The following is a 17,206-nucleotide window of genomic DNA, read 5'->3' as shown; positions in this document are numbered from 1 at the left end:
TAATTACTAAATTCATTAATTGTTAATTATTAAAGCAGTACACAGGTGAGAGAGACAAAAATAGTATATGATATCACTTATATATGGAATTTAAAAAATAATACAAATGAATCTGTATACAAAACAGAAACAGACTCATAGACATGGAAATCAAACTTGTGGTTACCGAAGAGAAAACTTAAGGGAGGGAGGAAGGGATAATTAGGAGTATGGGATCAACAGATATAAACTACTATACATAAAATAGATAAGCAATAAGGATTTGCTGTATAACAGGGAAACAATATTCAGTATCTTCTAATAACCTGTAATGGAAAATAATTTGAAAAAATATATATAACTGAATCACTTTTCTGTATACCTGAAACTAACACAATATTGTAAACCAACTATACTTCAATAAAAAAGCAATATATAGTCAGTATAGCGGTTATAGAAATACAGAAAGAAAACCAAATTATTCATAATCCTACAACCACCCAGACACTATCATCGTTAAATTGTCATATTTCCTTCATGTTTTTCCTTTCTTTAAAAAAAATCCTATGGCCGATTGGGAGTGGTCTGGACCTCTGACAGGTGTGCTGGGAACATCACAGCCTGCATCCCGGCCCTCACCAGGCACCTGCTCCAGCCCCTCTTGCTCCAGCGCTGCTCCCCTCTGGGGAGAAGGTGCTGATGCCGGAGAGGGAACAGAACCTGCTAGAGCCTGACCCTCAGGGCTTCTGCTCCAGCAATTTGGGATTTGACCGCACCCCGATATGGTGGTGGTGTCTACTGAGTAGAGCAGCCCCTGTTCACACCCGGCTCTGGCTCTCGCCTCTCCACCTCCAGCCCCACCTCCTACCAAGGTGATAGCTGCCAGGTACTCTGGGGGGAGATGTGACTCATGCTCTCATCAGATCCTGCTCTTCTACCAAAGCCACTGGACTCTAGAGGGACATTCCCACACAAGGACAACCCTTCAGGATCAGGATAGGTAACTGTTTCACCTAACTTCATAGAGACAGAAGAATTTGTTTCAAATGAAAGAACAAGAAAAAACCCTGCAAAAACAACTAATGAAACAGAGATAAATAATTTGCCAGATAAAGGGCTCAAAGCATTAGTAATAGGAATGTTAACTGAACTACGGAAAAGAATAGATAAACACAGTGAGAATTTTAACAACAAACTAGAAAATATAAAAAAAAACCAGTTAGGGACTTCCCTGGTGGTCCAGTGGCTAACGCTCCATGCTCCCAATGCAGGGAGCCCGGGTTCGATCCCTGGTCAGGGAACTAGATCCCACATGCCGTAGCTAAGAGTTTGCATGCCGCAACTAAAAGATCCAGCATGCTGCATTGAAGATCCCGTGTGCTGCAACTAAGACCCAGAGCAGCCAAATAAATAAATAAATATTAAAAAAAAAAAAGAACCAGTAAGAACTGAAGAATACAAAAACTGAAGTGACACAGATGTAGAGAACAAACGTATGGACACCAAGGGGGGAAAACCACAGTGGGGTGGGGATGGTGGTGTGCTGAATTGGGCGATTGGGATTGACATGTATACAATGTTGTGTATAAAATTGATGACTGATTAAAAAAAAAAAACAAGTGAAAAACACACTAGAAGGAATTAACAGCAGACTAACAGGTCATACAGAAGAAGGCATAAGTGATCTGGAAGACAGAATAATGGAAATCACCCAATCAGAACAGCAAAAAGAAAAACAAATTTTAAAAAATGAGAACAGTTTAAGGGACATCTGGGACAACATCAAGCGTACTAACCTTCACATTATAGGGGTCCCAGAAGGAGAAGAGAGAAAGGTGTCGAAAATGTATGTAATGCAATCATGGCTGAAAACTCTGGAGCATTCATGACATGGAATATGACTCAGCGACACCAAGGAATGGACTATTGAAACATGCAACAACCTGGATGGACCTCAAGGGCATTATGCTTGGTGAAAAAAAGTCAATTCCAAAAGATTACGTACTGTGTGATTCCATTTGTAGAACATTCTTAACACGACACAACTATGGAGATGAAGACCAGATCAGTGGTTGCCAGGGGGACAGGGACAGGGGTGAGGAGGTGGGATAGGGTGGGAGTGTTTAGGAATACAAGACACGGGACAAAGCAGCTGTGATGACAGGACTATTCTGCAACTTGACTGTAATGGTGCTTACTGGAACCTCTACAGGGCATAAAGTAGAACTACACACACATACACACGAATGAGTGCAATTTTTAGAAGATGGTGAAAACTGAACAAGATCTGTGGACCAGTTGGTAGTAATGCAGCAGGAGTAATGTGACTTTCCCAGTTTCGGTACTGTACTACAGGGACTTCCCTGGCGGTCCCGTGGTTAGACTCCATGCTTCCACTGCAGGGGTCATGGGTTCAATCTCTGGTCAGGGAACTAAGATACTGTACTACAGCTATGTAAGACGTCACCACAGGGGGAATCTGGGTGAGGATACACAAGTCTCCATGTACTATTTTTTATACGTTCCTTTGAGTTTATAATTATTTCAAAATAAAAGTTTAAGTTTTCTTTTGAGGGGGTGTGGGGGGCAGTGGCTATGAGAGGCCGCTCCATCTCCCAATGTATTTAATATTTAGTGCAAAGATTCCTACCCTTCCCCGGGTGGGATGCCAAGGTTCCATTATCCTGCTTCCTGTGGCTCTGGGGAGGAGTTTGATGTAGGTGTAACCGCACAGGTACCTACCAAGGAGGGTGGAGGGAGAGTGGTGATGCCACCATTTGTAGACAGATGGGTCAGGTATGAGAGCAAGGACCAGTTTGAATTCCCCTGAAAGCCAGCCTGCAGGCTGTCTTGAACAGGAGGGACTCTGGCCTCTGACTCCTAATACGAAAAAGTGACCTCTGTACCAAAGGGGAAAGGGGGAGGGGAGGGATGAATTAGGAGTTTGGGATTAACAGATACGCACTACTATATATAGAATAGATAAGCAGTAAGAACCTACTGTATAGCACAGGGAAGTATATTCAATACCTTGTAATAACTTATAATGGAAAAGAATCTGAAAAAGTATATATATATATGTTTATATATGACTATAGAATATGACTGTTCTATAGTCACATAGATATATGACTGAATCACTTTGCTGTATACCTGAAACTAACACAACATTGTAAAACAACTATACTTCAATTAAAAAGCAAACAAACAAAACAGACCTCTACTTTTCATGAATTGTGTAGTTCTCCAAGCCTTTCTGTGATTATCCTTAGAGACTATTTTAAAGGCTGCTTTGTCCAAGGACCCTTCTCCTTAGTAGATCCTAAAAATAAACTATAAACTAGTCCATTAAAAATCTGTTAACACTTCTGCTGTGGGCCAAGATAGAGTAACAGGTACCAGATAAACTCCCTCACCTGAAACAACTGAAAAAACTGGACAAAAAAATATATGAAACGATGGTTTTCTAACACGGCCCACGAGCAGTGGAGGACAGTGATTCCTGAGAAGGGGAAACCTATACGGTGAGTTTACGATGGCTCCAGCTTATTGCCTGGAGACAGTTTCTGAGCTGCAGCAGACGGAGGGGAGCCCAGGGCGGGCCTGGCAGACTCCTGGGGTAGAGATGGAACCAAGGAAGGAAGTTAGCAGGGCCAAGCACCAGAGAGGAGAGAGCTGCAGACAGAGATCTGCAGAGGGTTCCCTCTTCAGCTGAGGAACTGAATTAGCTGATGTGTAAAGAAACTTAACTACCTGAGGCTGGGGAAAGACCCATCACCAGAATTCACTAGCGTCGGGAATACTTTGTATTCCCACCAGCCAGAGTGGAAAGCCTCACAATTCAAGAGGGATTGGGTAAAGTACTCAGAAGTGTACTGTCTCAGTAGTGGCACAAAATGAGCCCTAGAATACAGGCTGCTTTAATCCCACCTTACAAAGCCTCAAAACAGGCCTCGAAAGAATAAATCTATTTCCGAGTAACTTGTGGCCCAGAACAAATTTCAAGAAAATTTATAGGAATACAAAAATATCCAGCACTGGGACTTCCCTGGTGGCGCAGTGGTTGGGAGTCTGCCTGCCAAGGCAGGGCACACGGGTTCGAGCCCTGGTCTGGGAGGATCCCACATGCCGCGGAGCAACTAAGCCCGTGCGTCACAGCTACTGAGCCTGCGCGTCTGGAGCCTGTGATCCACAACGGGAGAGGCCGCAACAGTGAGAGGCCCGCGCACCGCGATGAAGAGTGGCCCCCGCTTGCCGCAACTGGAGAAGGCCCTCGCACAGAAACGATGACCCAACACAGCCAAAAATAAATAAATAAATAAATTTAAAATATATATATATATATATATATCCAGCACCAAAAAAGGTAAAATTTATGATGTCTGGCATCCAATAAGTTGTCAGACATGCAAATAAGCAAGTAAATAAGACCCAAAATGAGCAGAAAAAACCCCCAATCAATAGAAACAGACTCCAAAATGACACAGATGATAGAATTAGTAGAAAAGGGAATTAAGAGTTACTGTAACTACATTCTAGGTGTTCAGGCAGGTAGAAGAAAGGTTAAACATGGTAAGTAGAGACATGGAAGATTTTTAACGTCTTTTAAAATTTTTGGTTAAAAAATACATAAAATTTAACATCTTAACCATTTTTAAGCATACAATTGAGTGATATTAAATACATTTACATTGTTGTGCAACCATCACCACCATCCATTCCCGTAAGTCTTTTCATCTTACAGAACGGAAACTCGGTATCCATTAAAAAATAACTTTTCGGGCTTCCCTGGTGGCGCAGTGGTTGAGAATCTGCCTGCTAATGCAGGGGATACGGGTTCGAGCCCTGGTCTGGGAAGATCCCACATGCCACGGAGCAGCTGGGCCCGTGAGCCACAACTACTGAGCCTGCGCGTCTGGAGCCTGTGCCCCGCAACGGGAGGGGCCGCGATAGTGAAGGGCCCGCGCACCGCGATGAAGAGTGGCCCCCGCTTGCCGCAACTAGAGAAAGCCCTCGCACGAACCGAAGACCCAACACAGCCAAAAATAAATAATAAATAAATAAATAAAGTAGCTATAAAATTAAAAAAAAAAAAAGTGACAGTTTAAAAAACAAAACAAAACAAAAAAAAACTTTTCATTTACCCCTCCCCCCAGCCCCTGGCAACCACACAATTTCTGTCTTTATGATTTTGGCTGCTCTAAGTATTTCATATAAGTGGAATCAAACAGTGTATGTCTTTTTGTGACTGGCTTATTTTACTTATAATGTCCTTAAGGTTCATCTGTGTTGTAGCATATGTCAGAATTTCCTTCCTTTTTAAGGTTGAATAATATTCCATTGAATGTATACACCACATTTTACTTATCCGTCCATCCACTGATGGACATTTGAGCTGCTTCTATGTTTTAGCAATTGTGACTAATGCTGTTTTGAACATGGGTGTACAAGTATCTCTTCCAGATCCTGCTTTCAATTCTTTTGGGTATTTTATTTTATTTTTAATAGTTTTTATTTACTTATTTATTTATTTGTACCGGGTCTTAGTTGTGGCAGGCAGGCTCCTTAGTTGTGGCTGGCAGGCTCCCCAGCTGCAGCAGACAGGCTCCTCAGTTGCAGCTCGCAGTCTCCTTAGTTGCGGCACGTGGGCTCCTTAGTTGTGGCATGCAAACTCCCAGCCGTGGCATGCATGCAGGATTCAGCTCGCCAAGCAGGGATCGAACCCGGGCCCCCCGCATTGGGAGTGCGGAGTCCCAACCACTGTGCCATCAGGGAAGTCCCTTTTTGGGTATTTTAAAAGACCCAAATCAAAATTGTAGAGATTAATACCACAACATCTAAAGTGAAAAATACCTGGATAGGACTAACAACAGACTAGATACAGCCAATAAAAAGGTTAGTGAACTTAAAGACATAGCAATAGAAAGTATCCAAAATGAGACAGATTTAAGAGAAAAAGACTTAAAAATAATTACAAAGCATCAGTGAGCTTGGAACAACTTCAAGCTACTTTAAGTATAAGGTATAAATGGAATCCCCAAAGGAAGCAGGGGGACAGCATAGGTGTGGAGTAATGGATTCTATTTATGACCACAGTAAGCCATCTGGGTTTAGGATCAGGGTGTGGGGTGAGGATGGGGGTTTGAGCTGAAAGAACTCCAGGTGGGATTGAGGAATCCACAAACTGCTCCTGAATTTTTACCCAGCTACTCCTGGGCTCTCAGTAATCTCCATGGCCACCACTACACCCTGCCTCCCCCTCTAAAATGCTGGCCAAATCCCTAGCCTCATCCTTCTTAGCACAAGTTGGCTTTTCTACAAATTGGCTAAGGGCGTAGAGTTACACAGACCTGAGTTTAAATTCCAGCTTTGTCATTCACTAGCTGTGCGGTCTTTGACAAGTGTCTTAACCTCTTTGAGCCTCTGTTTCCTCCTCCATAAAATGGAGATACTAATATATATCTCATGAGGATAAACCCAGATCACATATGTGAACATGCCTGGCATGTATTAGATGTTCAATAAATGATAGTCCTCTCCCTCTGAACTTCTGTTTCCTCATTTGTAAAAAAGAGGGAGGTGGATAAAATTTTAGGGCTTCTCAACTCTTCTATTTAAGGACACCCATGGGCATCTCTCTAGATTGTTTTAAAAGTTTGGTTCATCTGTACAGTAGAATACTATTACAGCTGTGAAAGAAAGAAAGAAAAGAAAGAAAGAAAGAAAGAAAAAGGAAGGAAGGAAGAGAAAAAGAAAGAAAGGAAGAAAGAAAGAAAGAAAGAAAAAGAAAGAAAGGAAGAAAGAAAGAAAGAAAGAAAAAGAAAGAAAGGAAGGAAGGAAATGCTTTTCAAGATTAATTAAGTAAAAAAGTAAGGTCAGGAACTGTGTATCTTACACATTAGAATCCATGTAAAAATGGGGGGAAGAACCATACATATATGCACCATTTCAGTTTTTTTCCCTTGCACTCAGCCCACTTCACAGTTTACAAGAGTTTGTGGGGATTTCCCTGGTGGTCCAGTGGTTGAGAGTCCGCCTTCCAATACAGGGGACAAGGGTTCGATCCATGGTCAGGGAACTAAGGTCAGGGAACTTAGTTGCTGCAGGGCAACTAAGCCTGTGCGCCACAACTACTGAGCCCTCACGCCACGACTAGAGAGAAGCCCGTGCGCCACGACGAAAGATCCCACATGCTGCAACTAAAACCCGATGCAGCCATAAATAAATAGATAAATATTTAAGAAAAAAAAAAAAAGAGTTTGTGACCCCTGCTCTGAAGAAGCCCCATGTCCACACATGACCCAGGGCCATGTTCGCCAGGGTAGGGATTTGAGGCTCTCAGGCCTAGAAGCACTTTCAATGCCTTTGGTCTGATATTCTGGGATTCTCTAGGTCCAACAGCAGCAGAAATGCCAGAAGCTGGCATAATCTGTGGGGGAACAGGAAGTTCTGCCTGGGGGTGGGGTGGGGGGAATGCATGTCCATCTCAGGCCAGGTTTGCAAAAGCGAGAAAGAGAGAATACTACTAGCTCTCTGTCTGACAAGCTGATTTTGGTGGTCCCAGGGAATGGGGACAGAATCCCTGGTGCAGTGGGAAAAACTGGTATCCCTGGCCCCCTGAACTAGGTCCTTCCCCTGGGGGGTTAAGAACCCCACAGCCATGGGAGACAAGATCCCCCATATGGTTGCTATGGTGTTTGTGATGCCAAATAAACCTGTGTACCTGGAGGAAGAGGCAAGACAGGAAATACCTTTTAATGACTTGTGCCAGGAGTCAGCTTCCCGCGGCTGCCCTCTCGCCCTTGGGCCTGGTCACCGTGAGCTGGGGGGCAGAGGTGGGACTTAGCTTGTGGCTGACTCTCTAACTCCTAGCTGGAGTTTGGCACAGAATGTACGCTCACTACTTGTTCAGTGAGTGACTTAACTGAGGACCTGAAGTCATTCTCGATTTCTTCCTCTCCATCGTCATTCAATCCCTCATTCCTGTCAATTCTTCCCTGAATGCCCCGGACTGACCTTGCTATTTATTGCATGGAAAGCAGTCTGGGTAGTGGTTAAGAGCACGGGCTCTGAAGTTGAGTTTTTTGGACTTGAATCTTGGCTCCTCCACCTAACTAAGCTGCAAGGAGGCCTCAGGAAAGTCTTCTTCTCTCCAAGCCTCCAGGCTTTTGCTAATATGTTTCCCTTTGCCAAGAATGCCCTCTCCTACCACTCCCTGCCTGGTGCGTGGAAACCATTCTCATCCTCCGAGGTCCAGCCCACTGGTCAGTCTTTCTGAAGGCTGCCCTGAGTCCCTGGGCAGAAAGCATCTCTCTCCTGCTCTAAAAGCTGTTGTTCAGACTCTCTAAACTAGCAGTTGTGATATGGTAATAACCTATGTCACATTCATCAGTGTATTCACTCATTTTTTTTTTTTTTTTTTGCTTTTTTAAACTGCTTTATTAACGTCACAATATATAAAGAACATCTCTCCATGCAATAGGTAAAACTCTCCAGCTGACAGAAACTTACAGATTGGGTCAGAAACACAACATTCAATTAGAAGCTGGTAATAGGAGACCCACAAGAAACAAGTAATACCAAAAGGTTTACAACAAAGGTACGTCACAAACATGTAAGTTTAGGAAGCAGGCGTGTATCCCTACTAATTTCAGGGAAAACATCAGGATTCAAGGCATAAGGCAGAACTCATCATGATGGTCATGGTGAGGGGGGTCAGTGCTAACTGCCCGCAGACTATGACTCAGCTGCTTTTCCCTCAGCTTTTCCATCAGCTGCCTCACCTCCTCCCCAATCCTTTCCATATTCTCTTCTCTCATCCTTGCCTGTGGCTCTTCAAGCCTCTGAGTCATGTCCCATCTATACTGCAGGATGGGCTGCCTAACACGGAACCTCCTACGATTTCCTCTAGGTACACAATATTCACCAGCTTCCAAAGGGAGGGCGAAAGGCTCTCCTTTATTAGCATCCTGCCCCTTTTCATCCTTGTTTTCATTCTCCTGGTTGGCATTTTCCATGTAGAGATTTTTTACTGCTTGTTCCTCTTTGGACGCCATTGCTCCTGGGCCTATCCTCGCTGTCTCCTGCTCCTCCCGATTCTTGCTGCAAGTGCACCGCCGCGACACTTCGACTCGCAGACCTGCTGCCCCCGCGCCTCTTACTCTTGGGGGTCGACCTCGGCCCGCACTCCCTCAGGGCCACCGGGAGCAGGGACCTCCCCCTGCCCCCCGTGTCACTTGTCCAAGCACCGGCTTGGGCCCCGATGCTCTCCTTTCTTTGTGTGTTCCTCTCACTCATTTTTTAAAGCAAGTATTATTAAACACCTACTATGTGCCAGGCACTGTTCTACATACTGGGGAACGAGAGCAACAAAACCTCGGCCCCCAGGGGCTGGCATTCTGCTTCCCCCATGGTCTGAGAGGCAGCTGTGTTGCAGTACTGCTGGGCTGCCCCCCGCAGGATGCAAGCCCTGTGCTTTCCCAGCCTCACGACAGAAGAAAGAGCCTGGAGTCAGTGACAGAGATATCAATGGTTTAATGGATGGGGATGGGGATCTTACGTGTCTGAAGCAAGGTTCTGGAGCGCTGCCCCACCATGTGTGGCAGACGTGGCAGCAATCTTTGCTATGGGGGGGGGGGGAAGGCTACCAGGTATAGAGGGAGTTGAGATCAGGTTGGCTCATCAGTTACCAGGGAAACCAGCAGAGGGGCACACCCCTTTAACAAACCATCATAGTGGAGATAGTTCTGATCTAAATATTAGAACAATCACTAGCTGGGATGGGGGGCAAGTACATAGGAAATTACTGATGAGGCTCTATGATTAAGAGGGCAGGTCAGGCATGTGAACAGGGTGTAGGTGAAGCAGAGACTGGTGGAGCAAGGGATGTACAGAGAGCAAGAGCACAGCCATCTTGGGTGGCCTGATCACACAAGTACAAAACAGCTGGTCTTGGAGTCAGGAGGGCTGGGTTCTATTGGTCCTGGTCTTCCACAGCTGTGAGATCCTGGGCACGTTTGCTACCCTCTCGGAGCCTCAGCATTTTTACCTCTAAAATGGGCTTCATGATACTGATTTCAGTTGGATGTTGTAAGGATTAATTGTGTGACTATGAAGTGCCTAGATGGTGCTGGCACACAGTAGGTCCTCAGTGAAGGACTGACCAGAACGGGACAAGAGCTTGCTGAGCACCAACCCTGTGCCAGGCCCAGGCCGGTGGTACAATGGCTACCCAGGTGCTGGCCCAGCCCCCAGGAAGCTTCTGGGTCGAAACCTACACCAAGGACGCTCTAAGAGGTTTGGGAGGCACTACTGATATTCTCTAGGCATTGGAGGTAGGCAGGGATGCTGAACATGTTCAATGCATGGATTTTCCCGCCCAATAGAGAGAGCGTTGCCCAATAAAATGCCCCATCTCTGAGAAACACTTGCTAGAACCATACAAGGCAGAGGTTGCAAACTCAGTGCCTCCTGGGACCAGGCAGGTGAAATGCATCATTTGTCTTCCTGCAACACAGACAGTTTGTTTAAAATTAAACATATAGAAATGAGCTCTCGTTCACAAAGATACTTCCATTTTTCTTGAAACATCCATCTCTCATTGGCTTTTTTTTTTTTTAATTTATTTATTTAATTTATTTATATTTGGCTGTGTTGGGTGTTCGTTGCAGCGCGCAGGCTTCCTCTAGTTGCGGAGAGCGGGAGCTACTCTTCGTTGCAGTGCGGGGGCTTCTTATTGCAGTGGCTTCTCTCGTTGTGGAGCACGGGCTGTAGGCGCGTGGGCTTCCGTAGTTGCGGCACATGGGCTCAGTAGTTGTGGCGCACGGGCTTAGTTGCTCCATGGCATGTGGGATCTTCCTGGACCAGGGCCCGAACCCGTGTCCCCTGCATTGGCAGGCGGATTCTCAACCACTGCGCCACCAGGGAAGCCCCTCTCATTGGCTTTTGTTTTCTTACATTTGATAGAAATTGGGGCATAGAGAAATATTTACTTTACTGTGAAGACAACCTCAAGAACAGGGTGAAAGGATAAAAAGTCACAAGACCACATACAGGATCTATTCCAGGTGTCACACCTGGTTCTTTAAGGTGTTTCAAATTTCTCAAGATTGTAATCTGGGCCAAACCCAGACCTTCTGAGCGTTGAATTTAGCCCATGGGTCCCAGTTTTTGTCCTCTATTTGGGTTTTCTACTTCTGACCTTTTATTTCCCATCAGAGCCTAGCCTTCACCCAGGTGGGAAAGATGGACATGGCAGGGAGGGGAAGGGAGGGGAAGGAAAGGCCTCATCTGGGGGTAATATCCATCAGGTTCACCAAGAAGACAGAAAGAGCAAGGTCAAGGTCATGGAGAGAAAGAACAAGATGCAGTACTGAGGTGACGGACTCACAGCCATGACCAGCACGGAGGGGCCTAGAATTCCTGGGGGACAAACCCATTCAGGGCGATCCTGTCCAGGGTGAGGTGTTCTCCTCTCCCCTGCCTTTCAGTTCCCCTCCCCCATCCTTCTCCCTGCCCTCCCCCCTTTTCCATCTTCCTTTCCGGTTCTCCCTCCCACCTTCCCTCTTCCGCAGGGGTTCATGGGAAGAACTGAACCCAGGCTCAGATGGTGCCACAGCTGGGGGACCTTGGGCACGCCACCTGACCGCTCTGTGCCTCAGCTTGCTCCCTGAGAGAGTGGAGAGTGTCACAGCCCCTCCCTCACTGAGAACTTGACCCTGAGCCATGGTACCAGGAGACCTGAGTTCTGGTTCCAGCTCTGTCTCTGACTGGCTGGGGGGCCTTGGACAAACCACATACCTCTGGGCTTCAATCCTTCTTTATTAAAAAAAAAATTTTTTAATGTGGGCAGAAGTTAGACTAGGTAATATAGGAATCTCTTTCAAGCTCTGACCTTCTGAGGTCAATTCTGTGAGCTCTGAATTCAATTTCTAGTCACTTCCACCCAGTCTCTGGGAGAACTCAAGCTCCTAGGTGGCCCAGTCTTTCCCTGCCTATAAAAAGCAGTTCTGATGAACTCATTTGCCCTTCAGCAGTGAATGACTGTGTTATTTCTCCAGAGACAACATCTGACTGGGATCTGGGATTTGAGTCAGAACCTGGTTTGGGGATTTAGGGTCAGTTAGTGAATCTCTGTATGCGGTTGAGACTTTAACTGGGAGAAGCAGTTGTTGGTGGCCACGGTGGCAGAGAAAGCCAGTCTTGAGGGAGAGAGAGAGACAGAAACAGAAAGAGGAACACAGCAGACCTACAGGGAGGAGCAGAGAGAAGAATCCCCATTTCAAGCTCTTGAAATCTGAGACACCCCTGAGTCTTTGTAATGGATTCTCCCCACTTTTTTTTCTTTTCTAGTAAACTCCAGTTAATTTCTGTTCCTTGTCACCAAAGGTTTCTAACCCACATAGGTTAAAACACAGAGGTTTGGTTTATTATATTTCTGAAAAGCTGAGTTTGTTTTTAGTAGAAAAAAAGAGAAAGCTAAACAAGGACAGACACACCGCCCCCCCACAACAAGAACAAACTGAAAGGAAAACAACCGTCAGTTATTAATTTGACAAATGTTTCTTGAGCACCTACACTATGCCAAGCATTGTGTCCAGTACCTCATACACACACATTACTTTAATGTGTGGGTAATGTTTTTCTCATTTCAGCGGGCATTGAGGCACAGAGAGGTTAAGGGACTCCTGCAATGACACACAGCTGGTGAGCAGCAGAGACACCGTGAGTCAGGGCTTGGTGAGATGACAAAAAGCTGGGTCTTACCTGTGTCAGCACAGCTCAAAAGTGAAGAGATCTCCTGGGTGGGGACCCATTTGGCCCAGAGAGTGTAGCAAGTCTGAAAGATCACACCCCGTCATGACTCAGTTATTCTGGCTACAAAAGAACACAGCAATCTTTCCAGTTTGAAGCAGGGAGGGATAGATTGGAGAGGAAAATCTTCCAAAATACGAAACACTTGGAATCCCTCAGTATCTCTCATTTTCCATCTTCTCAAAATTTCTCCTGTAAAAAGCCTTACTGGGTTCAGTAAAAATGATTCCTCTCCTAGATCCATGGAGGAGGTTAGAGGGGGTAGGAGAGGAAGACGCAGTACCCAAATCAGGTCGGAAACAAGAGTTTACTTTGCAGTTGCATCATCTTTTTTTTGGCTGCGCCGCACAATTGCAAGATCTTAGTTCCCCGACCAGGGATGGAACCCGGGCCTGTGACTAAAAGTGCCGAGTCCTAACCACTGGACCGCCAGGGAATTCCCTGCGTCATCTTAATATAAAAATTTGTTTGAAATCAATAAAAAGAGGCCCTGTCAATAGGCAATAAACGAAGAAAGAATAGTCAACATTTCTAAGCATCAAAGAAATGCAGATTAAAGCAACATACTATTTTTTACCTTCTGGGTTTTCAAGCATTAGAAAAAGTATAAAGACCATCGCTGGGGAAAGACGTGGGGATGTGGGTACTCTCATACTTGCTTGGTGGGAATTTCAATTGACGGAAACATTCTGCAGGGCACTTTGGGAATATGACTCTAAAGCCTTAAAATGTGTATCCTTTTGACTCAGTAATTCAATTCTAGGTATTTATTGAAAGGAAATATAATCACAGGGGTATTCTTTCTAGGATTATTTACAATAGTGGGAGGGTCTCTGGGGTGGGCTGAGGCTGCCAGGGTGCTCAGGGCACCCATGGGGTTTGGGGTAGCTGCTATTTATCCACCAGAGGAGAAATATCTCCATAGTTCTCCAACTGGTTCTGCCATATTGCCCATCTGTAATGCCAGTTTTAAAAACTAATTTTTTTTTTAAGGTTTGCCTCTGCTTCTCGTAAAGTTGGACCTGGGGGCTGGGGCTTTGGTTCTTGCTCTTCTGCTTGAGCACAGGTCCTGGGGCATGACTGTGCCATTGCTCTGATGGGAAAAGGAATGTGTGTTTGTGTATTCCTGTGTTTTAAGCATTTCTCAATTTTAATTTTCAATATGGCAAATACTGAAAAGAAATAACCCACATAAACAAAATGTCTGTAGGGTCCTTAACAATGCTCCTGAGACCAAGGAGTTTGAGAATCACTAATCCAAACAGATGGATGTCAGGGCCACTTTCAAGGTATAAAAGGTGGGGTGCACGGATTGCCCAGTGTCACCAGCTAATGAGGAACGAAGCCTGCATTCGCATCTAGGATCGTCTGACCTCTGAATCCTCTCTTTCCCGCTATTCACCCGGCAGATCAATGTAATGACTCGTGTCTGTGTGTTTCCTGGTGGGGACCCAGGTGCCTTCCCCGCAGCATCCTAGCTCCTGGCCCAAGGCCCAGCACTAATTGGGAGAGAAATGAATGTTTGTTGACTGAATAAATGAACGACCCATTCCAAGCATATCTAACTGAAATTCTCCCTGGGAGTGAAAGGTTAACCAAACTCTCTCCCTACACCCTCAGCCCTGCTTCTCCGGCCCCGTTCTTTGGCCTCAAACTTCCTGCAGTAGCCACCAGGGTTAAAAGGCCCTGGGACCAGCAGGTGCTTCAGACAGAAGGATGAACAGAATAAGTCCCAGTACTCAGGGAGATCCTGAACTAGCAAGTAAGAGAGGCCCCAAATATGTAGTGACATGAGTGACAAATCTTACTGACAAGAGAGGGAGCGTGGAAAGTCTGTAGGGGAAGGGAGGAAGGGTCCCAACCTGGCAGTTCACGGGTGGGGGAGGTCAGGGATGCTTCATTTCTAAGCTGGACTGAAAGTAGAGCAGCGTTTGGCCAGATGAAGAGATGGAGAAGACTGTTTCAAGCAGAGGAAGAGCATGTTGGAAGACCCAGAGGAGAGAGAGCTTGTGGACCCCCAGAGACAGGAAAGAAGATGGTCTGGAGAGGTGGGTCCCGACCACACAGGGCCACAAAGACCATGACCAGAGCTTAGGCAGAGGGGAGCTCTATTAGCTCGGACTGCCATAACAAAATACCACAGACTCAGTAACTTAAACAATAGAAATGTATTTTCTTACAGCTCTGGAGGCCAGAGGTCCAAGATCAAGGTGGCAGCAGATCCGATTTCTGGTGACACTCTCTTCTTGGCTTGCAGACGGCCACCTTCTCCCTGGGGCCTCACATGGCCTTTTCTCTGTGCTTGTGCTGGGGACGGGGTGGAGGCAAGCTCTCTGGTGTCTCTTCTTATAAGGACACCAATCCTATTGGATCAGGGAACCCAACCTTATGATCTCATTTAATCTTAGTTACCTCCTAAAGGTCCTATTTCCAAATAAGTCACATTGGGGGTTAGAGTTTTAACATATGAGTTTGCGGCTGGGGGGACACAGTTCAGTTCATAGCAGATGCCATTGAAGGTTTTAGGCAGGGAGGTGCTAGGGTGAGACTAGCCTTCGGGGAGCTTTCTGTGGCTTTCCTTCGGGAGGATGGGCCAGAGCAGGCGAGACTGGAAGCTATTTGAACGGATGCTCTTGTCCAGAGGTGAGAAGTGCTGCCTGGATCAGAGGAATGGCATTTAGGATGGAGGGGGGCAGCTGTTTGGTGAACTTGAATCTACAGGACTTGAAGTGGGGGTGAAGGAGGGGGAGAAGCCAAGGATGACAGTCAGGTTTCCAGCCTGGGTGATAGGTGGCTGCAGGGCCAGCTTTACGGGCATGTGACCTGCACAGCCCCATACTCAGAAAGGCCCAGTGCTGGTTTAATGCCCTGCTGCCGCAGTCCTGAAGTTATTAATACTTTTTAAACAAGGGGCCTTGCATTTTTATTTTGCACTGGGCCCTGCCAATTAGGTAGCCAGTCTGTGTGGGTGGGGATTTGTGGACCAAGATGGGGAGTCTGGAGAAGGAGGAGTTTGGGGAAGAAGATGCAGAGTTCAGAGTGAGCCCTTTCTCTTACCAAAATTCAGAAGCTTTCCAGTCTTTTCTGCAGGAATCTTTTCCTTGGGCAGCAGGAAAAGGGGGACAGTGTCCTCTGGGGGGCTTTCTCCTGTAGAGACCTTTCTCCTGAGGGGTTACCTGGCCAGGGGGAAGCCCCTCTTTTCAACCTCCTTCTCTGAGGTCTTGTCCGTGTCCTCCAAAGGGATCCTCTGGGCTCTCCCTTCCTTCTCACGAGGCACCTCTTCTCCCCACGAATCACTGGATGGGAGCAGTGAGGGAGCTGGCCTTGTAGTCCCAGGAAGATGCCCGTCCACGCTGTGACCTCTCTCTTGAGTTGATTGGATGACACCAGCTTATCTCTGCCAAGCAACCTCTCCTAATCCACACCCCACCGCTACTAGCAGTTGAGGGCAAGGACTTCAGAGCCTCTGAGTGTGCAAATCAGGTGCTGAATTTATTCCCTTCAGCACTTTGGAAAGCCTCACTTGCCTTATCTGTAGGGTGACCACATACTTTATTGACTTCTGAGAATGAAAGGGGAGAGTGAGAATGAAATACTCACTATGCTGGGACAATACATGTAAACTGGCACTGTCCCATGTAAAGGGGAAATATGGTCCCTCTATTATATGTAAAATGAGATTTCGTGGAAGCAGACACAGAAACCAGGGAGCACAAAGTAAGTGCGCAATGAACAGCACCTATTATCATTTCTACCCTCTGCATTCATTCTCAACTCGTGTTCAAATCTCATTTGCTCATCAGTCAATTACTGACCACCCACCGCGTGTCAGTCATGCAGTGCTGGTGCCCCTGATGTGAAGATGTACTGCTTATTCATCTATTCAGCCAGTATTTCGTGAGCAGCTCATATATGCCAGGCCCTGGGCTGGGTTCTGGGCATCCAAACATGAGTGACACCCCTTGCCCTCCTGGGGCTTGCACTCTTGTAAGGTGTAGTGGGTTGAATAGTGTCTCCCCCAAAATTCATGTCCACCTGGAACCTCAGAATGTGACCTTATTTGGGTCTTTGCAGATGTAATTAAGATAAGGATGGAGTGAGATCAGACTGGATTAGGGAGGGCCCTAAACCCAATGAGAATGTCCTTGTAGAAGACAAAACAGGACTGAGAAAGACACAGAGGAAAAGGCCTTGTGGAGGCAGCAGAGACTGGAGGGCAGTCACCCTTCCCAGGGACACCAAGGATTTTGCTGGCAGCCCCCAGACGCCAGGAGAAAGTCATGGAATGGGGTCTCCCACAGAATCTTCAGAAGGAACCGACTCTGCAAACACCTTGAATTTGGACTTCTGGCCTCCAGAACTACAAGAGAAGAAATTTCTGGTGTTTTAAAGCACCAAGTTTGTGGTACTTTGT

The 17,206-nt window shown here is 46.2% G+C and overlaps 1 protein-coding gene across 1 annotated transcript; it reads right to left on the bottom strand.

The window, feature by feature from the left end:
* Positions 1-8,638: 8,638 nt before the first annotated feature.
* LOC132348225 (protein BEX1) lies at positions 8,639-9,159 on the bottom strand. Its single transcript, XM_059895625.1, has one exon. It carries the CDS (start codon positions 9,033-9,035, stop codon positions 8,649-8,651), a length of 387 nt encoding a protein of 128 aa, XP_059751608.1. The 5' UTR covers positions 9,036-9,159; the 3' UTR covers positions 8,639-8,648.
* Between the last annotated feature and the right edge of the window lie 8,047 nt (positions 9,160-17,206).

Source organism: Balaenoptera ricei, chromosome 1 (genome assembly GCF_028023285.1).
Source record: "Balaenoptera ricei isolate mBalRic1 chromosome 1, mBalRic1.hap2, whole genome shotgun sequence".
Lineage (NCBI taxonomy): Eukaryota > Metazoa > Chordata > Mammalia > Artiodactyla > Balaenopteridae > Balaenoptera > Balaenoptera ricei.
Note: the sequence above shows the minus strand (reverse complement) of the source record. Positions and strands in the feature narration are given on the sequence as shown.